The following is a 26,099-nucleotide window of genomic DNA, read 5'->3' as shown; positions in this document are numbered from 1 at the left end:
AGATCAAACCGGTTGATCCTTCGAAAGTCCATCCATATTCATTGCCTCATATTAAGCTCTTGATCGAACAGGTTCTTCAAGCTTTTGTGGTCACTAAAAACTGTGAAGGTAGCACCATACAAGAAGTGCCTTTATATTTCAATGCAAATAACCACAGCCGCTAACGCAAGATCATGAGTAGGGTAGTTCTTTTCATGTGGTCTCAATTGTCTAGGAAGCATAGGCCACTACCTTTCTGTTGCGACTCGACAAGTGCACCGATTGTGAAAGTAATAAAGTGTACCGGAGTACGAGATTGTTCCCACAAGGATCATAATTTTCAAGCACTAGTTTGCTAATCGCGTTTTAGTTGGACAATCAAAAGTTGGGTTTGAGAGAATTTAGATGAAAAGAGTTGTGGTTCAAAGAACTTAAAATTAAAAACAAGTAAAGGCACATAATTGTCAGGCCAAAGTTAGACCATGGTAGATAGCCCAAAGCTCAACAAGAAGGGGTGAGCAGTAGCCAAAAAAAGACTGGAAACCACCTATCCAATTACCATATTTGCTTCTTATAAGACCACCACAAGCTGTCTTATTGCTTGAGACAGCCTCATCCACATTAATTTTCATCCAGTTCAAAGGAGCCTGCACCCAATGAGTCAGCATTCTTGGCCAATGACTTAAAACAACAGGTCCTAGTCTATAAATGGCCTTATTGACCTCTTCGGTGTATTTTTGAATCACATAAGTTTCATTATCAGGTCTTTTATTGTCTCTTTCATGGATATCTTTATTTTTCCATTGTCAAATAAACCAAGAAGATGTGAAGCATAAATCTTTTCAAGTATTGCACCTAACATCATTATACCGTAAACACTTCCTTAGCCAAGTAACCAAATTCTGTACATTAAAGAAGAAAATAGGCTGGGAATAAAATATAGAGGAGTTCCATATCTTAGAGGCAAGAGGACAGTCTCTAAAAACGTGGAGAATGGTCTCAATTTTATCTTGACAATGGTTGCACCGATCAGAGGAGTTCCCCACTTGGCAGTTAGATGTTTAGTGAGAATTCTACCATGAGCTATCTTCCATATAGTAATTTAAACTTTTCAGGGCCTTTCCACTTCCAAATGCAACTTCAAGGAAAGTATGGAGTAAAAGTGTCAAACTGCATTAATCTTGAATATGCCTGTTTAACCAAAGAATTCAAAGGATTCAACCCATTCCAATTCAAAAGATCTTCACCAGATTCAGAAGAGGGAGAGGGGATGGCAGAGATTAAGTTCACAACCACCTAATCAAAGAAATGGTGCAGAAATTAAATTTTCATTAACCTGTTTCTTCTATACTACAATCAGCCACTATATCTGAAAAAAGAGGATGAGGCTCATGAGTAGTAACATTCAATAGATTAGGTATACTCCCTAGCCAGTTGTTAAGAAAAAAATTGGTATTTTCCCATTACCAATGTTCCAAACCAGATTATCCAGCAATGTAGGCCAAATTTTGGGGGGGAAATTTCCATATAATGGAATCATAATTTTTACATAAACAACCTCTGGACAACTCCACATTTTTTCCATATTTAGCAATAAGCACTTGGGACTAAAGTTGAAATGGATCACAGATGATGGATCGGGCCAATTTCAGCAAGAAGGCCTTATTTTGCTTTCTCAAATTGATGAAACCTAGTCCCCCAATGTAATGTCCCACATCGGTTGGAAATTGCCTTATAAGGGTGTGGATACCTCTTATAGCGTGAGGCCTTTTGTGGGGTGTCCCAAGAAACAAAACCGTGTCGACGGTGCTTGTGCGCGGGGCAAAGCGGACAATATCATGCTACAGGGTTTGGGGCTGTTACATTTGGTATCAGAGCCTGGCCCTGGACCGGTGTGTACAGCGGGGACGCTGTATTCCCAGTGGGGGAGGATATAATGTCCCACATCGGTTGGAGAGGGGAACGAAGCATGCCTTATAAGGGTGTGGATACCTCTTCTAGTGTGAGGCCTTTTGTGGGGTGTCCCAAGAAACAAAACCGTGAGCTCGACGGTGCTTGTGCGCGGGGCAAAGCGGACAATATCATGCTACAGGGTTTGGGGCTGTTACACCCAACACTTCTAGGTTTAGAAATTTACACCTAAGATACCAAATGGGAAGATCTCTTCTCTTGAGTGTCCCCCCAAATGAACCTCCTTTGGATTTTCACAATCTCATCACAAATACCAAGAGGGATGAGGTTGTTCTGCATGTGAAACATAGGGATAACAAAGATAACAGATTTAGCCAACATAACTCTACCAACCATAGATAAGTTTTGCCTAGTCCGCCCATTCAATCTTTTATGAACTCTGTCAATAACCTCACTATAGAGACATTTGCTAGCTTTTCCATGCTTCAACATCGAACCCAAATATCTCCCAAGATTTTTAGTATGAGCAAATCTACAAATATCAACTATTTTTCTGGATAGATAGTCATCAACATTTCTAGAAAAAAACATATATTAATCTTATTATTATTTACCTTTTGACCATAAATATCACCAAAGATGTTCAAAATCTCCATAATATTGCATATTTGAACTTTAGAGGCTTCGACAAACAACATTAGATCGTCTAAAGAGTAAACGAGAGTGTTTTGGTCCACCCTTACCAACAATCATTAGTTTCTAGCTTTTGTTCTCCACCGCATCAGCAATCAGATGAGAAAGTTTCTCTATACATAAGACAAAGAAGTAAGGAGATAGAGGTTCACCTTATCTCAACCCACTAGAAGGCTGAATTTTTCCGACCTACATTCCACAATAGCTCAATTTTCGAAGAGGATATCCAGTTCATAATAATGGAAATCAGGTCAGGAGGGAGCTGAATTTCTTCAAGAACTTTACAAATAAATTGCCAAGATAAGCGGTCGTACACTTTCTCAAGATCGATCTTCACATTTATAAAGCTTCTCTTCCCTCTCATTTTATTCATAGAATGGATCATCTCATGAACAATAATAATGTTGTCTTGGATATTTCTATTTGGGACAAATCTGGCTTGTTGGAGAGAAACCAAATTTTGGAGATACGATTTGAGTTTGTTGACAATGATTTTTCTAATCCCCTTATAAAGCAAAAAAACATATAGCAATATATCTGAATTGCGACACTTTTTCTAGTTTTTGCACTTTAGGGATCAAAACTAGCAAAGTTTTATTGATATGCACAATATCTGAGGGACAATACTAGAGATGGTTAATGGTAGTAGCAGATTGATAGCCAATGGTGTCCTAATTTCTTTGAAAAAAATAGAGCGGGTTAGGGGTTCAATTTCCCCAATATCCTTTTTTATGTTCTTGATTAAACCTAAAATAATTGCCCTTTCTATATTGCCCATTAATTTCCCTCAATTACTTAAAACTCAATCCCTTGGTATTCTAACCCTTTACTCCCTTAAGAGAATCCTAATTTCTTGGTGTTTCTCAAAAGGATTTAAACATTAATATCCAAAATCATACAAATGACATAATTCATATGTCTATTCCTAGAGTCATACAAATTATGATAAATGAGTCAAACCAAATTCATATACCAACATCTATATTGTCATATACGAATTCTAATTCAATCGATAAGAATAACTCATAGAAGGCATTAAGCAAAGACATATTCATTCAATATAAAAAGGGAAAATTACATTAAAGATTAATTCAGAAACATAAAGATTCAATTGGGTTCCATCTGGCCCTAACTACTAGGGTTGGCCAAACGGGCCAACCCAGCTCGACCCGGCCCAACCCGCATTTGGCCCGAAAAAATCGAGTCGGGTTAGGGTTGGCTCGAAAAAAAACGAGCCAGAAAACCCAACCCGACCCAACCCGAGCAGGGTTAGGGTGGCTCAAAAAAAACTCGCGAGCTGGCTCGATAAAATGGATCACGAGTTAGCTCGAAAAAATGCTTGCGGGTTGGCTCAAAGGCTGGCTCACTGGTTAGCTCAAATACACTGCATAATTATCTCTGTCTTCCCTCTCAGAATACCTGGCAACACCTTTTACAACACCCCAGCTATAACTAGCATGAACTAATTGTTTAAAACCAATATTGAACCCCTCCCGTGCAGAAGCTTCCTTCCCTGCTATGAGACCATCTCAATACCCAATCTAAAATATGACGGAGAATGAAAACAGAAAGCTAATCATTTTATAGAATTAAGAAATTAGAAATTACAATAAGAGAAATTAATTCTAAATTGTGAAAATACTGTATGGAATTGGTCATGCCCATGGTAGTTAAAATTTTGATTTAAATCTGCGATTTTACGATTTTTTTAATTAAAACAATTTCATCAAAATTCCAAATGCTTTTACGTTTTTACGATTTTTTTTACGTTTCACGATTTTTTATCCTCCTTCCGATTTTAGGTAAAATCCCAATTTTAACTACCCTTGTCATGCCTCCTCTGCCACTCCCTGTCCAAATCTGATGAGCTATCCAACTTGTCATCAAAACCATCAAGGCTCAAATCATCACCATCACAATCTGAAAGCATAATATACAACTATATGCCTTAAAGTAGGAGACTGAAAAACTCAGGACAATAACTTAACTAGTACAAAAACTTCAATAACGTATATAATACTAGAAGATTCTCCATCCTAGTCGTGTTCATGGGCCAAGGCAAACTTGTCATTTAAAGCTTTGGATTCAAGTTGTGAATAACTTCCAAAATTTCCAGATCTTAGTTTCCAAAATTTTCAAAAATTATAACAAAAAGTGCCTAGCTAATAGGAAATGTTTGGAAAAGCTTTGTTGTTTGTCACAACAAGAAAAAGAGCACGGTGTTCAGCTATATCAGATATTCATTCAGACATACAATAGAACTATAGAAGTAAAAACAAAACCCAACAAAATTAAAATATATACCTGATTTGATGAAATCAAATTACCACAATTTCAACATCTTCAACCCAACAAGAATGAATCTTAGAAAATCTGGAATAATTGTTTTTTAAAAAAAAAATTACAACCCACAACTCCACAAGCCAAGATCGAAAAAGAATAAGAAAGGAAAAACCTTTGCGGAAGAGGAAGGAAACCGGTGGAAGAGAGAACACTGACGGTGAGTGAGTGAGTTGTCTTCCTAGGGTTAGATAACAGTGTCGTCGGTGTGGTGTGGGTGGGGAAGAGAGAACTGACAGTGAGTCTGTGAGTCTGTCCGCGTGAATCGTGAATGGGTGTGCGTTTTTTAGTCTTTGTTATAATTTATTTTTAATTAAAAAAAACCCTAACCCGCGAGCTGGCCCGTTTGACCCGCGGGCTGGCTCGTTTGAGTCCGGGTTGGCTCGGGTTGGCAGCTCATTTATGCCAACCCAACCCGACTCATTTTTTACGAGTTACGAGCCAACCCGACGGGTTGACTCATTTTTGCCACCCCTACTAACTACAAAGAAAATTAGCCTAATAATGGAAACATAAACACAATAAATCAAGAAATATTCCGCAAACTCAATTGGTGTGATGGCGCGATGAATCTTCTTGAATTCCAGCGTAATCTTGTCTCCGACTCGTCTTTAGTTCTCAAAAACATGAATAACGCGGTTCCATGATGAAAACTACACCCTCGGTCTCAAGTGCTGTTAAGAACTCATAAAGAATATCTTAAATAGGTGTATGAATCCTTGTTTTAGGTGAAAGCCGCGTAATGGGCCTTAATTGAGTCACAACTGGACGCTAAAACGCTCTATTTTGACAACAAAAATATGTTTTATTTTTTATTTTTTTAGCTTAACTTTGATGTAATCTTATTCTAGTTGGAAAGATAAGAGAAAGATCTAAAACTTCTATGAAGAACACAAGATCCAAATTCATCATCTCCGATATGAAAAATTAGACGAAAGACAACTTCAAGAATATTTTTACTAAATGGTTGCTCCTCATTTATTACTTTAAGTCCTTCTAGATTAACCATTGCTCCAATACTTCAATTCAATTATCCTACAAAATAAGAAAAATTCATACATATAAATCAATAATTCAAACTCCATGCTTTTTAGTCAAATAATTCTAAGTTTTCATGCTTTTGATTAGATATAAAAGTGATTTTAGTCCTTACAAACGTAATAAACTATGAGTTTATCAAACAATTCTCAAATTAGAATATTGTTGTCCCTAGCAATCAATTAAAAAAAAGCTATCGGAAAGAAGACGAGTTCATGTGCTTAATGAATTTTCAACAGAAAAATCAATCAGTATAAAAAATAATGGAGTATTCAAGCTTAATGTAAAAGATAATGATGCACCAATTCAAGCAATTATCACAATCCATAAGTCATAGAATTGTAACATGAATTCTCAAGATAAAGAGTAGGGAAATTAAACCAAAACACCTCATTAGAAGGATTTTTAATTCACTCACACTCAAGTGTCTAAGGGTATGTGTGTCACTCATTCTCCACTGAATCAACACTATTATAGACTTGATTATATTTTGACTATCCACAGTTTCAACGGCATACATAATCGATCAAGAGGTCTTTAATTAAGGTTGTAATAGAAAACTTTTTGCAAAATCAATTATAAAACAGTTGCCCTTTTAAATTATATAACTTAGTGTCATTTTAGATGAAATGACATCATTTTGTTGCATAATTGATAACTTTGTTATATTCTCTCTCCTCCACTTTCTCTCTCTTTCTAATTTTATGGAGGAGAGAGAATGTAAAAAATTATCAATTATGCACAAAACGACGTTGTTTCATCTAAAATGTCACAAAATTATATCTTTTAAAAGAACAAATATTTTCTTATATATATATATATATATATATATATATATATATATATATATGTATATATATATATATATATATATATATATAAGAAATGTTATATTTACAAATTTTTTGTTTATAAACTACACTAAGTATGACTGGTCATACTTTAATCAAGAGTGTATGACCGGTCATGCTTAGTGTAATTTGTAAAAAAAGTTTGTAAACGGACCTTTCATACATATATATATATATATATATATATATATATATATATATATATATATGGGCAGGATCTTTTGACACCAGTGTCAAATTCCAAGTTTGACACCACATCTAAGAGCTGTTAGATCAAAAAATATCAATGATGTCACATGCTTACAAATCAGAGTCGTTCATCTTTTTTGATCTAACGGCTCTTAGGTGAGGTGTCAAACTTGAAATTTGACACTGGTGTCAAATGATCCTATCTCATATATATATATATATATATATATATATATATATATATATATGGGAAGGATCTTTTGACTCTAAAGTAAGACTTACAAGTCTTACTCTCTATCTCAGTCGTTGATTTCCGTTCATCTAACTGTTATTATTTATTTGAAATTAATAATTAATTAATTGATATAGATAACCGTTAGATGGACGGAAATCAACGGTTGAGATGAGGAGTAAGACTTGTAAGTCTTACTTTGGAGTCAAAAAATCCCTCCCCATATATATATATATATATATATATATATATATATATATATATATATATATATATATACGAATAACTTTACTTTTCTCCAGCCGCTTGACGTCTAACAAATAAATTCGGAAAATCATAGTCATACAAAGGTGGGTGAAAGCATCAAATGTGAGAAATCATAACCAATCAACAATGCAAGATCTATTGCTGGACGTCCAGCAGACGGAGAAATAATTTTACTAATATATATATATATATATATATATATATATATATATATATATATATATAAGGCCTAGTTGTAATGGTAAAAAAAACCCATTAAAATTAAAGTTAATATTGTATTGTCAAATTAAGCCACTCATTTTGACCCAATCACATTGAGTTTTTGTTTGACTCACCAAAATTCAAGTAAAAACTCTTTCTTGGTTGGCACCCGCATTGGTCTATATCAGGTCAGGCTTAATTAAATAGGACAGGCTTAGGCTATTAAAAAATCTTATTTAGAAAGCAGGTCATAAGTTTTTTTTATATGTCGAGTCCTTAAGTTTACAGGTCGGCCTATATCATATTATTTATTTTAAACAAAATAAATAAAATTTTATTTTATTGATTTTGAATAATAAAGTAATATTATTTTAATTATTTTTGAATTTTGAATGTTCAATGTGCTTAAACAGGCTAATAGGTTTGGGCCAAAACTTTTGTTTTTTAAATATAAGACAGACCATAATTATAATTTAGGCCTATATAAGCTAACAGGTCAGGTCAGGTCTAGAGTATTTCACACAACATAACCTATTTAAGGTAAAGCTTAGCCTAACATAGCCTACTTACATCTCTAGTTGTAATATTCAATTTCTTTTAATAATTTAGAAATTTTAAATTAAATAACATAAAGAGCCCAATAAAATTAAAGTTAATTTTTTATTGTGAAATTAAGCCTCTCAATTTGGCCCAATCACCTTTAAACTAAAATTGGAACTGAGCAAATCACTTTAAGCTTTTATTTTCTTTGTCAAAGAAAGAAAGAGTTATTCAATTGGACTACCTCTACGGAGTTAGAACTTTTATTTGGATAATGTCATGTTTTTCGTTTTTCATTATCAATGTTATATTTTTTAATATTTTTAGTGGGTCATATCATTTAATTATGAATAATAATTTTATTATTATTTATATACAAATTTTAAAAATATTTAATTATTAAGAATTTGTTCACTATTCAATTGTAATTAGAAGAATGAAACTTTTAACTGGTATATGTTTGATTCTGTTTAAATAAGATCTCAAATTCAAGTCCTTGTGAATGCAAAAAAATTCCTTTGGTTAATCAACCTTCCAATTAATTTGCTTTTATTTATAGTTACATTATATCTCAATCGGATCGTGAAGTGATAACCAAAAATTGAAGATTAAAATTAATGGAGTAGTGACCCATTCAATCAATGTTGTACATCACTACTAGAATTTTGGAAATTTTAGAACAAATCTATTAGATAGATAATTTTGATTGTTTTTATGACATTTTGGAAGAAAAAAATTTTATTTGGAAAAATAAATCCGCATTGCACAAGGTTTAATATAGTATAGCTATACGAAAAACATACATTTAACACTTGAGGATGTAAGACCATACATCAACGTTGAAAATCATTGCTTGGACTAAGATTTTTTAAAACAAATACGTAATCAATTTAATTTAATTTTTTTTTGCATTTTTACATAAGAAAAATCATTCAAGACAAAATATGCATGTAAATCTACATGATGTTCAATTTAACAATAAAATAAAATTCTCTAATTGAACTAACAATTAACTAAAACAGTCTATCAAAGAATTTCAACAATCTTTTATTTAGAAATAAAATATAAATTTTTAATTAACTACATAACAAACTAAATCTATATAAACTACACCAAAAGTTGAATATTTCCTCTAATTTTCTTCTTTCTCTTTTTTAATATAATTCTGATTTGATCTTCTTTATTTTGTCTAAATCTAAATAACATCGAAAGCTAAATCTTTTATCAATGTATTTCTATTTTATTATTTTTCATTTTATTTTGTCTCCTTTTTTTTATATTTTAACGACAATATGAAAAGATTAAACTAAATTATGAACTTGATTTAGGCCCAAAACATCTAATCCACTAAATTTACTTTGATAAATAAAAACCACAGTACCTAAAAAGAACCAAATGGGGTAGGAATGCTTGTAAGCCCAACAAGCAATGCTTACACGGTGGCTATGTTGAAACTCTTGAAAGAAATTTGAGGGTGGTGAAGGGTTAAGATCTCGAAGATGGCCACGATGATGTTGGACTTCATGGGTGAACAAATAAGTCATGGTGGGCAAGAGAAATGATGAAAGTAATGTCCAGCGATGGTTGTTGGCTTGATGGCAGGAAGACGAATACTCATTTCTGAATATAGTATGGCTGCTTGGGATGGAGTTTGTTTGAAGTTTTGAAACTTGAGAAAGTTGGAAGTGGAAATTTTTGTGAGCAAAGATTATAGACTCCATTACAACTAATCATGTTCAATTCCTAAAATATTTGCTCTATTTAATTTTTTGAAAGCATTTTTGTGATTTTTTGAGTTATTTTGGGTAATTATAACGGGAAGAGGATTATATTTATTATCATTTTAATTTTATCACTCTTACTACCTGTTTGTTACTGTTGGATAGGGGTGTTCGCGGTCTGGATTAGATCGGTTGTGGAAACAAAAATCATCCGAACCAATCGCTTCGATTTGATCATGTAATAATCCATTCGGTTTGGATTTTTTTTCAAATCTAATCCGATCCAATCCAATTTTTTTCGGTTTGGATTGGATCGGTTTTCGGTTTTTTGAAAATACTAAAATTTATTTCATGATTATTGTGCAAATAACATTTTTTGTATATCTTGGCTTTATAATTTTACTTTTTTTAAATACAAAAGCATCGGTAAACGATAATATAGTTTTTTTTTTTGATAATGAGATATTCTACATAGATGAAATTTTGTTGATAAGACGTGACTAGAATTTTTCTTGGGTTTAGTTGATGGGTTTTGGGTTTAGAAATTTTTGGGCTATAATTGGGGAAAGACCCAAATAGGTAGAGAGAATTTAATATATTGGATCAGTTTTCGTCTACCAATACAAAAATCGATTCAAACCAATTAAAATTTACGGGTTTTTTTCGATTTTCTGTTTTTCGGTTCAGTTAGCGCGGTTTGAATCGGTTTGGATTGGTTGATGAACACTCCCACTGTTGGATTAGTTTGAAATCATGATTATCGTTAGATTAATTTAAGATCAACGGTAATGATAACCAAATAGATAATAAGAATACTAAACTTAAAATGATAATAAGAATAAGCTTCAGAATCATTTTTTATAAGAAATTGCACAAGGCTATAAAATTCATTTTCAAATAAATGGAGGAGGAATAACAAAAGTATAACCTAATATCATGGCATTTAACTGATGAATAGTGTTTAGGGATCATACCTGCTGAAATCCTTAATCAAGTATCCCTTTTTCCTATCACAAGAATCTTCATGAGTAGCTTCTTTCATTTCCTTGTGTGCAACATTCTTCTCAAGCATTATTAGACACAATTTTCTCTCTAATTATGTAAATTTTGTGTATTCTTCTTCCTTTGAATTTTTTCTTTTGTTTCTCTTCAAAGATTTTTTTTTTTATCTGTGAAAAAATTTCTCCTCCTTTTCTCTCAAAACAATTTCTTCTTTTCTTTTCAAAATCCCCAAGAAGTGTTCCCCCACTTTGTTTTCACCAATACTTCATTTTAAGGGTAGAAGAGTTGAAGTCTCCAACCTAGTCAACAAAAGGAGGACAAGAGCATAATTCATTGCCTTCAAATTTTCTCTTTTTGTTAGTTACCTTTTGCTATTTCATTTTCACTGTTTCTGGTCTTGTTCTGATGCATACTGACTATCCATTTTTGCTTCGTGTCTAATTGCTTGCAATTTGACATAGTAAAGCAAAGCATGAGTCATTTTCATTTTGTAACATCCCGTTCTAGAACCGGTTTGTTAACATCGCATTATGATATTAAGCGCAGTTACAATCACATTGGCTCAATTAAAAATCCGGATAAATTTTTCTTTTTAAAACGATGCCGAATTTAAAATATCCAATTGCGTGATCATAACCATATTACCTTGCGGAATCAGATAAACCAAGCTTAACATCATGTCATTATTCCATTTTTAAACCATTAATTTACTTCTTGTTTACTTCACAACTTCTACTATACTTTAGATCTCTTCGTTAGCTACGCGTGGGTTCAAACTGCGCTCAAATCGGAGCACTGTATCCCAAGTTATGGGTTTTCTACGAAACGAGCGCGTGAATCCTGCTGATCCCGGCGCAACCGGCGCCAGCTGTGGCGCGGCGGGCGCCAACGAAACAGAAGCTCCCCATCGAAATGGCGCTGGAGGCGCCAAGGTTGGCGCCAGGTGCGCCAGCTGGTGATCCCGGCGCGATTTGCGCCAACTCCGGCGCGATTTGCGCCACGAAACAGAAGCTTTCGAGCAAAATGGCGTGATGTGCGCCAATTTTGGCGCCAGGTGCGCCAAAGCTTTGAAGGTTTCACCAATTCTTAGTATTTTACCTCTAACTAGAGTTATACATGTCCAATTCACACAATATTGGTCTCTATGGAAAGCTAAGAAAAATATCTACAACTTCCATACATACACCACCGTCCCAACCTATCATATAAATTCCTCTTCATAAATGGTTCTTAGTTCTTGCATAATACAAACACATCTAAAGGGACATGCATGCCCTTTTCCTCATGGCTTGTACTAAAATTTGGGCAGCATAACCCTTGTTTTCTCAACAATTCCCAATTTAGAACTAGGTACCTAATATGATTTCTTAGCCCAACCAATTCAATAACTCAATACATAAAAGCATGCATATATTGAATTTCAAGTAGACATCATTTACATTACATATTCTTTACAAATCGTAGAACTTAGCTTACAAAACACTATGATCATTCCCTTGGCTCCCATCAACAAAAGGTGTAACCAAAGGCATGAGCATAGGCTAAGTTCATCCAATGAATCAAGATATACAAATGACCATGGGCTTTCAAAATAAAATCTTATACATGTCAACTACAAAAGGCATGCATAAACTCAAAGAAATGCCATATTTCATGCATAATCCAGATATGGCCACTTGCCACCAGAGGCTCCTGCAGCATCCTTACCTGAAAGGGGGGTCCCCACAACACGGGGTGAGATATACGAATATATCCAGTAAACCAGGGGTCCTTGGAGCATCTCTCCACCCCACAGTTCCATATCAGTGTAATAGCAATAACAATAATAATGCAGTAAATACATATCTATGCAAAGTGCACTACATCTCCAGGAGAAATCCCTCGAGCTCTCAAGCTGTCCTAAGGAAACTCAGATGCAAATAGTCCTACTGGCCAGCTAACTACCAAGTATGATTTACGCATCGTCATGCAACATACCACATAGGGAAACACCATCATATGCCACACCAAATGCATACACATTCGTATAACAAAGCATTACACTATTTTATTGCATTTATATACACAATCACAACCTCTACCCTTTCAGGGCTTGGTAGAACAGTCAAGGGAATTACACCCAAGGTCCGAAGGCTTACCTCAATGCTTCAGTCGACCTTTGTTCTTCACCAATGTCAACAATACTCTACTCCAAAACCAACACCTACACATGGTGTAATGCAATCAACACATTGCATCCAAGAGTATTTCACAATCAACCATCAATTACTCAATTCGAAACACAACACAAGTATGTGCTTACCAATTCCAATGAGCTATTCAAGCTCCATAGCTTGCTCCAATGGTTGATCACTCACGGTTGGTCCAAATGTCTCAATCCTAGACATCACAAGGATCCAATCAATCATTCAACTCACTAATTGTTCAACATGCTAGAATACTAACCAATCCAAGCATGAATTTTCCAATATTATGAACAATTATCAAATGACTATCTAGGCGCATTTCCACCGATTAAATGTCGTTCCTAGCATTTTTCACAACATGCTCTAAACTCCATTCTTCCTAGAACATAGCTAATTCAACTACATTTCATAAAAATCCCAATTTACTATTCACAAACCCTAACTCATGCAAATTTCAAGGAATCATGAGGCTCAAGGGTTAGAATCTTACCACCAATGGTCACACAACCAAGCAAGGAGTGTTCCTCAAGCTCCCATGGAGGTTGAACTTCCCAAAACCCCAAAATCACCCAAATGGTCGAATTTTTGAGGGTCAAAATCTCTCTCCACAAAGCTCCCCACTAAGAACTAAGCAAGGATTATGAACGAGGGAAAGATTTGGAGTGGTTTAGGCTTTGGAATGAGTTGATTTGGACACCAAATGAGAAAGCTAGGTTTTTGGCTCACCTATGTCTTCCTCACTCTCTCTGTCGCTGAACCACGGGAAGAAGAAGGAAAATGAAATGGTTTTTTGTGTTTTGGTCACTTAACTCAACTTAAGTGGTCTTAAGCGGGTATTGGTTCGTCTATCTATTCAACTCCAATAATTACCAAACTTTACCCAAAAGTCTGGAATATTATTCTAGGAATATTACTATTTTTATTTTTATATTTTGGGTACTTTTGCCAGTATCCATTTATACCCCTTAATTTTCACTGAGTACACTTTTTAACTCCAAAGTGACTCAAATTCATTTAATTAAGCCTTATACTTAATTTCACTCACTAAAACATATTTAATTAATTAATTACACTAGATTTACTAATTAATTAAGTTGGGCTATTATAGATTTCTTCTTTTGATGAAGCTTTCTTTTTGTCCCTCTCTGTGACCTGTCCATGTTTTATTTATATTTGTCTAAAGTTTCCTTTTTTTTCTTTTTTCTTTTTTGGGGATAGAAACCTGTTAACTGAAAAGAAAAAGGTGAACACAAGTTGGTGTTCACACATTATAGCCCAATTTTCTCCATCATCCTTGAACAATTTCTCATTGACAACTAAAGATGTGGACCCTTAGTTGACCAGCAAGTCATCTGCATCTTGCTTTCCCTTTTGATCTCCAACTTCCCCATACCCCCAAAAAAAAAAAACAACTAGCAATCATAACATCCCATTTCTGCTTTGGGTGTGTGAGGGTAGTTATAGAACAACATTTTAGTAACAAATCTAACTTCTTTCCATTTCTATTCATTTGGAAGATCATTTGGAGGGGGCAAGTAATCCAACAATTCCTGAGTTTCAATAGTACGTTGTCTTTTTTCTTCTTCTTTTAACAGCTTTCTTGGGATTCCATGCTTTACTTTAGTTAATAAACATGTTCTTGACCAATGAATATATCGTTATGCTGCTCATGTTTTGTTAACTACTCTTAGAACCTAGAAACATCTTATATGTGATGTTTTACAATTAATACTTAACTGTGATAATTCTTTGTACAAATCATATTTTTCATCTTATATCTAATTTCTTTATGTTCTTTACCAGAGTTGTTCCTCTTTCAGTTATATTTGTTTTAAGTAGCTCACCGCAACTGACTAATTGCCTATAGTCATTGATTTCTGGTTTCATGATAGATGCTCTCCTCAGCCAAGAAAGCATACCCGAAATACTAGTTAGTAATTACAATTTAATAATAATAATATGTATGCCACCAATGTTAGAGAATAGTATAAACCATTAAAAAGTCTTTACCCACCAACTTAAGCTTTTGGGTTGAATTGTTCTTTACATGGTATCAAAGCCTCGTGTCCCGAGTTCGATCCTCACCGCTCCAACTTTCTCTTGTGGAATTTTTTGTAGGTGGGCCTGTCCATTGTCCACTCTGCCTGTGCATTTTTCACCCTTCAAACCCAGTGGACTCTCGTGTGAGGGGGCATGTTAGATAATAGTATAAACCATTAAAAAGCCTTCATCCACCAATTTAAACTTTTGGGTTGAATTGATTCTTTACAATCAAAGCATAGGAATGCTTGATTGAAAAAATATTCAATAATATTTGCACTTCTCTCACAGTTTAAGCCTTATGAGGTTGGGGTGTGATCTCTTGCAACACTGCTTCACTAGCTCTTCTTCTGATACATTTCCAAAGGATGAAAAGTTGAAGTGGCAAATCTTCCACTATAACGAACTTGCCAAAGCCACAAACAATTTTGATCGATGTAATTGTCGTGGATGGGGAGACTTGGACACAGTATATTATGGTAAGAGACTTTAATATAAGAAATGTGATTGATTAGATTTAATTTCTTTTGATGGTATACTCTTCTTTTAGGCAAACTTGACAATGGATTAGAGATTGCAATTCAACGCTTTCATGAAGAAAAGCGCCAAACATTTCAACAGTTCATCAATGAAAATATGATCCTAAATTACTTGCCCCACAAAAATCTTGTGACGATTTATGGGCGCACCTCTGATGAGGAATCCATGCTAGTACATGAATACCTCTCCAATGGCACTCTTGCTGGTCATCTTCAATGTGAAATTGCAGAAAGCAGCACGTTACCTTGGCTTACCCGATTGGATATTGCCATTGATACTGCAAAAGCATTGGTCTATCTTCACTCTCATGGCATCATCCACTCTGATATAACTTCAAGCAATATTCTCCTAGATAAGAACTTTTGTGCTAAAATTTCTAACTTTCTATTATCAAGGAAACATCCAGAGGGAGTTTCTGCCAATGCTACTACACATGTTGCAAGTGATATAATAGGAACATGTGGTTATATAGATCCGGAGTATCAGCAACATGGCTGTCTTAGCGTACAAAATGATGTGTATAGTTTTGGGGTGGTGTTGATTGAACTTATATCATCAAAGCTTGTTAATTATTGGGAAGGGAGTGACGATGATAGCTTTGCTACTATTGTAAGCAGAAAAATCCAAAACCAATCATTGGAGGAGCTAGTGGATCCAAGACTTGGCTTCCAATCAGACCATATCATCAAGAAGACAATAATTGCTGTAGCAGAGCTTGCAACTCGTTGCTTGCAATGTCCACTAGAGCTAAGGCCATACATGGTACAGGTGCTAGGAACTCTCCAGTCTGTAAGACCTAAGAAAGATAAAGAAAAACCAAAAAAAGGTGTAAGACCATCTTTTCACCCCTTTCCCACTCTCAACGCTTTCTACTTTCTCTGTTGCTTTTGATGTTAAGGCTTGTGTTGATGATGATATTGTAGATTCCATTGAAGACTTGACATTGAATAAAAAGGGTGATAGCACTAAGAAAAAAACAAGCAATGACACTGATCAAAGTAAGCAATCAAGTGAGCAACAAGATATTCCTAATGTTAATATTAGTAGGTTTTATTTATGTCTTGTTATAATGGCATCTATCTCAGGTTTCAAATTCTTCAACCTTGCTGAACTTAAAGAAGCCACTGGCGGTTTTAACACTAGTCTTGGAGAGGGTGGGTATGGCACTGTATATTATGGTAAAAAGCTGAAACATCTTTCCTTAGGTCCTCTATTTTGTATAAATTGGAATTAGTACACTTTTTTTTTAAAGATTATATCACGTCTAGAATGTTAATCCCAACAATTTCAACATATATTTCTTCTTATGACATGCTCTTGTGTTTAGGAAAACTTAGAGATGGGCGTAAGGTTGCAGTTAAACGTTTCCATGAAAAGAGTGACAAGACCGTGAAGCAATTCATGAATGAAATTAACATGCTAAGTCTCTTGCAGCATCAAAACCTCGTTTCATTCTATGGATGCACTCATCTAGACAGCAATGAATACCTGCTAGTGTACGAGTATGTCTCAGGTGGCACTCTTTCTAAGCATCTTGATGCAATTTCTGGCAGCAAACTAGCATGGCATACCAGATTGAATATTGCCATTGAGACTGCAACTTCATTGGTATTTCTTCACAATTCAGGTATCATCCACCGTGATGTAAAAGCAAGCAACATTCTGTTGGAAGAGAGTTTTAGAGTTAAAGTGGCAGATTTTGGACTCTCAAGATATTTTCCAGATTTTGTTACTCATGTTTCAACTGTTCCAGTAGGAACTCATGCTTACATAGATCCAGATTATTATCAATCTGGCAGAGTTAGTGACAAAAGTGATGTCTATAGCTTTGGGGTGGTCTTGTTTCAGCTTATATCATCCAAATGCCCAAGTGTCAAGGAGGGAAACGAGTTTGTCACTCTTGCTCACTTTGCAATGAATAAAATCATAAACAAGGCATTGGAGGAGCTCGTGGATCCAAGTCTTGGGTTTGATTCAGACAAAAACATAATGGAAATGATAACAGCTGTGGCAGAGTTAGCATTTCAGTGCGTGCAGTGTCCCAAGGAACTAAGACCATCTATGAAACAGGTGCTAGAGATCCTCAAGGGCATAAGGAAGGGAACATGGGGATTCAACCAGATAACATAGTCTTAATTTCTAGCCAGCAATGCAGGCTCCTGAGGCCATGTATCAAACCATTCATTGTTATTTTGTATGTTATTAGAGTATATGAATCTGAGTGTGAAAAGTAAAAGTCCTTATCAATTATATTGACAATCTCCCATTTGTGTATATGAAATTCTATTGCTCTCATCTGTACATGAAATACAGTTTTATTTATCATAAAACTTTTGATCCATCCAAGTGTGAATTGATTAAAGACTAATGCAGCATTATGAGGATGTGTGCTCTAAGGTGTCATCTATCGTTGGACATTCTTAATTAGTGAATTCAGAACTTCGTATAGTTGAAATTGTGTACCTGAAGATCAATAGTCCAATAGATCATATTATTGTAGATGCTGCACGTGGGGAACTCTGTTTGGTCATCCATTTTCTTTTCTTTTTTTTAGTAAATTCTCTCATGCCATTATTGTACTAAAGAATTTGAATATTTAAGAATCAATGTACTAAAAAACTTCCTGTATAGAGTATGCAAATAATTCTTGCTGCACCACTATGAATATGATCCCGCCAAATGATGAAAAAAATATGGCAGAGAAACACAGCAAAACCAAACGAACTGGTGTAAAATCAGTAAAACTAGTAAAAACCCGTGGCTATAATAATTTTTTTTATAATGAAGGCCAAAACTACACCACACAAAATAATGGTTTTCAAATTTAAGTATGAGTGATAAAATGTCTTGCATATGGGAAAGAATGAGTTAAACATAATACATACAAATAAAAGGACCTATAAATTCATAATCTTAAAGTTTTGAATTGAGATGTGATTAAATATAAATGACATGACTTAGTTTTTCCTCCCATCTAAGTTTGGGCTATTATTGCATTACTTGTTAGTTAAAGTTTTTTTTTTTTTAGTAAAAGTGAAAACCTAATAGGATAAGCTTGGGCTATTGTCACTTTTTTGTTTTTGGTAAACTGGGCTATTATCACTTTACTTGTTTGATAATGGTTTTATTTTATTTTCTTTTTCAAAAGAAGAAAAAGAAATAAAGAGTTATTGAATTGGACTACCTCTATGGAGCTAGAACTTTTATTTGGATAATGTCATGTTTTTTTTTTTCGTTAACAATGTCATTATCTTTTTCTTTTTTTTTTGCTAGGCCATATTTATAATGACCCTCACCGGTAAATCTTTATTATAGAGATTTAATTTGAGTATTTAGATGCCAAATGTGTTTAGAATGTGATTTTGTATAGTCTGGCACATTTTACGAAAATCTCGTGGATATTGATTTTACCGGATATTTTGTACTGCTGTTTAAACAACCGGTAGAGTCCATAAATGAATAAATGATGTGATAAGTATATGGAGTCCAATATATGCCAAACAAGTCATGTTTAGACCAAAGATGATAAATTTAGAAGTCTTACGGTTTTGCGTGCAAACAATGCACATTAGTGATTCACAGTTCGTTTCAATAAAAATGGTGCAAAAACCAAATTCTGAATTGCTAATATTGTTCCTTAAGGAATAAAAGTTAATGTAAATAAGCTTAGAAAGATGAAATTAAATTGTGATTTGATGAATTTTGGTCGTTCCCGGAACGGGAACGACGTTCGGTAAGTGTTCCCATGGAGGGAACAACATTCAGTAGAATGTTCCCGTGGTGGGAACGATGTTCAGTAAGTTGTACCTAAAGGGGAACGACGTTCCCATGGTGGGAACGTCATTCCTTGGTTGGGAACGCCACAAAGTTATTTTTAGGTGAAATGGGTGAATAGTCATTTAATGAGTTGTTGACTTTAGTTAAATAAGCGTAAGTGAATAAAACATGTACAGTAGGTCACTAAGAATATAAGACACCATCAACCATCTTCCTTATCATTTTTGTGGAAGCCATTGGAGGAAGAGAGAAAAACTTGAGAAAATCATAACTTGAGCTACACTTGTCGGAATCGAGTCGTTCCAAAGCCAAACCTTCTTAGAATTTTGAGAGGAACACAGCCAACCCTTATTTTCGTGTGGGAAGCATTGTCAAGAGAGATCGCTGCCCTCAAAGCTACGAAAATATTCTTGAATTTTTGGGATTTTGAGTGCTTTGGAGTTTATGGAAGCTTGAAGAATGTTCCTCTTTACATTCTTGGGTGTTTAGTGGTAAGTATATCCAACTCTTTTCAAGTTTTCATGAAGAAATGAGAATGCTAGGTTTTGGATGAATAGTAACAACGTGGATATTGACTTTTGATGGAAAAGTAATGGTTGTTTGGTATTGTTTCATGTTATAGAGTTGTTCCTTGTGACACTATGGTGGAGGAACACCCATTGGAAGCAACATTTGCTCAAGATAAAGATTCTTGAAATTTTACCAAAGAGGGGTACGTTGTGTTTTATAAGGATATGAGAAATTTTAGCTAATAGCTTAATGTTCCCTGTGTTGTATGAATTTTTGATCACCTTTATACATTTGCTATAAGTTGATCTTATGTGAAAGTTAGTGATTGTGCTTGTAACACCCCGTATATATCCGGTAATGTTATCACTATCGTATTAAGTTGCGCTTAATTAAAAATGCAGAATATCTTTTTCTTTTCAATTATGATGTCATTAATCATTACCAACTTGCTTATTAATCAATTAATAAAACATCGCCTGTATGCAATTGCAATAAAACAGCTAACTGAAATACCTCATCAATTAAATAACATAATGTATGTCTCTAGTCGCGGAACTACAACACGTAGACCGGACCACTAGCAGTTTATACAACTCGACTCAAAAGTACTAGCAACATAGTGGCATGGACAACTCCCATGCTCACCCAAATAAGGCAACAAAGCCCAACATAAGTCTCAACTCAAAACATAAAGAGCAGAAAACATAAACAGCATCCAATCCAGTCATGTCAGAAATATAGCATAAATATCATAATCAGCTAAGCTCTGGTCTCCTGCCGCCAGAGGCATCAGTCACCATACTACCTGAACCTGAAATAAGCATTCTCCAAACGTGGGGTGAGATCTCTAAACAAGAAATCTCAGTAAAGCAAGGGGTCCTCAAGGATCTTCCACCCCAAGCTCACTTACATGTGCAATATAAGTTTAAAAGCAGTTCATCAATATCATTTCTAAAAAACAGTGCAATGCAGCAGATAATCATGTCATGTGTGTCAATTCTATTCTACTAGCCAGAGAAATACAATATTTATATACGTCTAATACCCACAAATAGTGCAAGATGCTACTTGCATCCATCCCGAATCACCATCTTGTATGACGCCACATACTCAGGCTTACCGTCAAGATGGAACAACACATGCATATTAAAAGCCATTAACACATAAAGCTCAACAACATTTCATATATCAAAAGCATGTAACACAGCATGCATATAACCATACCCCCATGGGACATGGTGGAACCACAACATGGCTAAACTGAGGACACGAAAGCTTACCTTGCAAGCTAACACCCAAACCCAAGAGTCCACAGCTCAAAGTCTAAACACAGCAGATTCACAATCTGTTATGGACCAACAATACATCAACAATCATACTCTACAAGTATACAACATAAAGACAACTCCTTTTCATTACGTTTTACGTCTTAAGGCTTCTCACCAAGTCATAAGCCCTTAATCACATGATTCTGACTTACATTAATTAATTACAGAAGTTCAACTTCCTCAAACTAGGGTCCACAAACCTATAGATCAGTTCTGGATGAACAGTACGCTACTGTTCCTCGCAAACCCAGAATATCCGGATATGCAATATCCGGATATCACTCTGGCAATATCCGGATATCAATATCCGAATATTCCACGAGCAATATCCGGATATTTCGCGACAGAATGCAGTTTCTGCATTTCACGAAGATATCCTTCCAAGGTTCCATTTTTAACACTTCCAGAAGCTTAAACATGCATCTTAAGGTTCATTTATGTTCATATGACAGTTGGTTACTTGTTTAACCCATTAACATGCCAAGACTTCATCTTTAAGAAACAAAACTCAAGACCAAGGTTAGTACAACTCACCAAGGTTCAAAACAGAGACAAAGGACTTCTCTTGGAGCTCACACAACAGCTCCAAGGTACTGACTTCAAGGGTGCACAAAAATGCTACCAAAGCTTGGCCCTTTCTTCACAAAGAAAGCTTCTTGAAGCTCAAAATGCCACAACAATGGCTCAACAACCTCAACCTCCCAAGCCAGCAACCAAAAGCACTCAAGATAACCCACCAACTCAGAAATGGAGCTCACAACACCCTCACCAAAGTATTTCCCACCCACCCAAGGTGTTTACAAGGAGAAAGTATGAAGAAATCAAAGAAAAGAGGTGGCTTGAAGGTGTTTCATGCAAAGGTGACCAAGGAGAATGGTGGCAGCAGCCAAGCTCTCAAAATGTCACGTAGGAGGCACCAAAACTGACATAGAAATGTGTGCCATGGCCTTATATAGGCTCACTTAAGCCATAAACACACAATATTAGCTTTAATTGCTACGCTTAGCATTTTAATCCCAAACTTTGGATTCTTAACCTACTCAAATTTACAAGAATTATCATATTTTTCTTATAATTTTTGGAGCACATTCCCGGTATGCGCTTTTCATAGCCAGTACAGTTTCTGGCACCAGTTCTCATTATTTTGACTTGAAACTCGTTTTACAAGTCCTACATATTATTCTAGTAATTATCATGCACTTATAAAATTTTCCGGGATACTTTTTCGATACGCATTTATACCGACTAGCAGAACCGGTATCTGCACTTTTCTTCCGAAAAGCGACTTTCAGCATTCTTACTCACTTACTATAATTATTAGAGCCTCATAATAATTATTAGGGTCAATTATGGAATTATTTCATAATTTCACATAATTAATTAATTAACTTCCTTAATTAACGGTGCGGGTTCTTACAGTGCTCATTTGAGCTAAAGAAAAAATATTGGAAGTGTATGTTTGATAAAGTGAGTGTTTGAATGACTCAAGAGTCAAGTCAAGAGTATGTTAAGTTACGAATTATGTGAAAACGAAGAGAGGAACGTCTTGCCTTCCTTGTATGTGGCTTTGGCCATATGAGGTCTAGGTAGGTTAGGATGTTCTAAAAATTGTAATGAGTATTTTAGAGGCATGGTTATGTCATTCTAAGACCCTATGTAAGCATGAAACCATGTGGTTTCTTGTTGAATTAGTAATCACCCTAAAATGGTCTAATATGTGAGTTTAAGAATTTTGGTCTTGACTTGTGGGTTGGCATATAATTGGCATAAGCTTTGTATGTTCATATGAAAGCAATAAAGTGTGTGTCTTGTATAATTGCATGACTTTGTATCACTCTTTGAGTTTGTTTTGGAATCCTTCTCTAGGTGTGCCTAGGGATTTCAGATTTGTGGATCATTTTGGAGAAAGCCAAGTAGCTTGCGTGACAAGTAAGCGTATTGTTAAAGCTTCAAGAGGTAAGCTCTATGTTTATGAGATTCGCTCCTACTTTGTGTTCCGCCATAGTGTACGGACTGTGGTCGGGGATATGTATGAGATATATGATATAGATGCATTCATATAGAGCTATATGATAATATGGTATGTTTTGTTTTGATGTGTTTACTTTGATATGTTATGTTGAGTTCCGCTTGGGATCCACCCTTGGAAACACGTGCACTGATTTATGCTTGGGGTCCTCCCTTGGGATTGACTGTGTACACCTCTATTATGTGATGATCTTTGGTCATTGATCCTATGTGCACAAATGTCTGTTTAGGGTCCTCCCTCGAGACTGACTGTGTACATCTCTGATATATTTTTGGTTCCGCTTGGGGTCCTCCCTTGGGAACACGTGCACTGATTTTCGCTTGGGGTCCTCCCTTAGGAATGAATGCGTACGTCTCTGATAAAATATGTATATATGTTTGGTTCAGTCAAGCTAATTGTTATATGATGTCTTGTATACCTCTGTTATATGTTGAGTTTCGCTTGGAGTCCACCCTTGAGAACACGTACGTTGAATTCCGCTTGGGGTCCTCCCTTGGGAATGACTGCGTACATATTTGATATGATATGTTTTGTTCTTATGTGATTATTGTGATGATTTTCGTAAATGAATTTATATGCACTGATTTCCGCTTGGGGTCCTCCCTTGGGATTGATTGTGTACACTTATGTTATGATATTTGTTACTGCGCCGAGTTTCACTTGGGGTCCTCCTTTGGGAATGACTGCGTACATCTCTGATAAGATATGTGTATATGCTTTGTTCAGTTATGATATTTGCTTATATGATGCCTTGTATATTATGTATCTGACATTCATGCAGGAAGTGGGCCCAAGGAATGGAGAGTTCTTTATGAACCTGGAGCTTACTGGAGATTCGTCTCTAACCCCGTTTAGGGATATGATTTCAGGTATACAGTTAACTGGAGAGCCCTCACAAGGCAAGGATACGATCTGTGGCTTAAGGTGCCGTAGTAGATATGTGTATTTTGGATGATTTGTTATCACTATGTAGAGACATGATCCGTGTGTAGCATTATGCTGCCATTATTTTGAAGGACATCTATTTATTGTTTAGTAGTGTTCTATTCATTTTGAGATCATAAGGTTTGATCCATTATACTGTATATAGTCTGTATATATATTGTACATGTTTTTAGATTTGTTGCATGTACATTTGTGTATTCAGACATGTTATATAATGATGTAGTATTCAGATATGTGCATGTGTTGAGATATGTATGCTGTTAGATATAGTGACACGGAGCCATTTATGCATGCGCCCATGGATGGGTATTAGGTTTGTTGATGGACCGCATATAATTATATTATATGTTTAAGATGATATGTTTATCAGATATGGACTATGAGGGAGGGATTTAATCCCCATTGTTTGGTTTACAGTCGTTACGCTATCCGATTTTAGACTCCGTTTGGATTGACACTTGTTGTCATATTCAGATGGTCAAAGGCCATTACACATGGTTATGGATAAGAGATGAGAGTTTTAGAAAAGAAATTATGACTGATGCGAAAGAAAGGACGAAAAGCTATGTATCATGTGAAAAGGATAAAAGAAAAAGAAAAAGTTAGCTCGTATTTTCGTAATTTAAGTCCTCCGATGTTCATGTTTTGTATCATATGTGTGTTAACTGAACCGGCTCGAGACGAGGATGTTACAACATTATTTAATTATGCCTAATTATTTTCTTACTATTTATATAAAAATTTTAAAAAAAAATTATTTATTAACAATGTGATCACAATTCAATTGCAGTTAGAACAATGAACCTTCCAATTAGGCTCTTATTTACAGTTCCATCATAGCCCAATTTTCTCCATCATCCTTGAACAATTTCTCATTGACAGCTAGAGACGTGGACCCTTAGTTGACCAGAAAGTCATCTGCAACCATAATATCTTATCTCTGCTTTTGGCGTGTGGTGAAAGTTATAGAACAGCATCTTAATCATCAATCTAATTTCTTTCCATTTCTATTCATTTGGAAGATCATTTGGACGGGGAGTTTCAATAGTACGTTGTCTTTTTTTTTCCTTCTTTTAACAGCTTTCTTGGGATTCCATGTTTTACTTTAGTTAATAAACATGCTCTTGACCAATGAATATATCGTTATGCTGCTCATGTGTTGTTGACTACTCTTAGAACCTAGAAATATGTTATATGTGATGTTTTACAATTAATAATTAACTGTGACTCATTCTTTGTATAAATCATATTTTTCATCTAATTCTGCATGAATTTTCTTTGATCTTATTTGAACATGAATTAGACTTTATAGAACTTAATATACATAGAAGATTTGCAATTCTAATAAGCCTTTTCCTCATTCAGCACAGGTTCTACACTTGGACCTTATGAGGTTGGGGTGTGATCTCTTTGAGTGCTGCTTCGCTAGCTCTTTTTCTGACAAATTTCCAAAGCATAGTAAGTTGAAGTGGCCAATCCTTCCCTATAAGAAACTTGCAAAAGCCACAGATAATTTTGATCAATGTCATATACTTGAGACGAGAGGCAGAGCAACAGTATACTATGGTAAGAGACTAGGCCATAGCCTTTTATATGAAAAAAAAGGAAAGCACAAATTTTTCTTCTGATGCTTTACTATGTTTTAGGCAAACTTGAAGATGGGCGTGAGATTGCAGTCCAGTGCTTTCATGAAGACAAGCGTCACATATTAGAACAGTTCATCAATGAAACTTTCTATTTCTGGACTCTGCCGGTTGCTTAAACAGCAGTACAAAATACC

At 35.1% G+C, this 26,099-nt stretch overlaps 2 protein-coding genes and 1 long non-coding RNA gene across 3 annotated transcripts; 2 read left to right on the top strand and 1 right to left on the bottom strand.

Moving 5' to 3' along the window:
* Positions 1 to 12,382: 12,382 nt before the first annotated feature.
* On the bottom strand, positions 12,383 to 13,907 carry LOC133306107 (uncharacterized). The gene is made up of 4 exons (XR_009750844.1): positions 13,641 to 13,907; positions 13,267 to 13,343; positions 13,103 to 13,167; positions 12,383 to 12,671 (listed from the first exon to the last, which is right to left on the bottom strand). It is a non-coding gene; the product is annotated as an uncharacterized LOC133306107 (long non-coding RNA).
* Positions 13,908 to 15,379: 1,472 nt separating this feature from the next.
* Positions 15,380 to 16,920, top strand: LOC133306106 (LEAF RUST 10 DISEASE-RESISTANCE LOCUS RECEPTOR-LIKE PROTEIN KINASE-like 1.2). Its single transcript, XM_061506384.1, has 4 exons — positions 15,380 to 15,669; positions 15,741 to 16,519; positions 16,629 to 16,763; positions 16,816 to 16,920. Exons 1-4 carry the CDS (start codon positions 15,492 to 15,494, stop codon positions 16,918 to 16,920), a joined length of 1,197 nt encoding a protein of 398 aa, XP_061362368.1. The 5' UTR covers positions 15,380 to 15,491.
* A 4-nt stretch (positions 16,921 to 16,924) lies between these two features.
* Positions 16,925 to 17,990, top strand: LOC133306108 (LEAF RUST 10 DISEASE-RESISTANCE LOCUS RECEPTOR-LIKE PROTEIN KINASE-like 1.4). The gene has a single exon (XM_061506385.1). It carries the CDS (start codon positions 17,000 to 17,002, stop codon positions 17,858 to 17,860), a length of 861 nt encoding a protein of 286 aa, XP_061362369.1. The 5' UTR covers positions 16,925 to 16,999; the 3' UTR covers positions 17,861 to 17,990.
* The last annotated feature ends 8,109 nt before the right edge of the window (positions 17,991 to 26,099 follow it).

Source organism: Gastrolobium bilobum, unplaced genomic scaffold (assembly GCF_033153095.1).
Source record: "Gastrolobium bilobum isolate Gb01-03AN ecotype WA unplaced genomic scaffold, APGP_CSIRO_Gbil_v1 utg170930, whole genome shotgun sequence".
Lineage (NCBI taxonomy): Eukaryota > Viridiplantae > Streptophyta > Magnoliopsida > Fabales > Fabaceae > Gastrolobium > Gastrolobium bilobum.
Note: the sequence above shows the minus strand (reverse complement) of the source record. Positions and strands in the feature narration are given on the sequence as shown.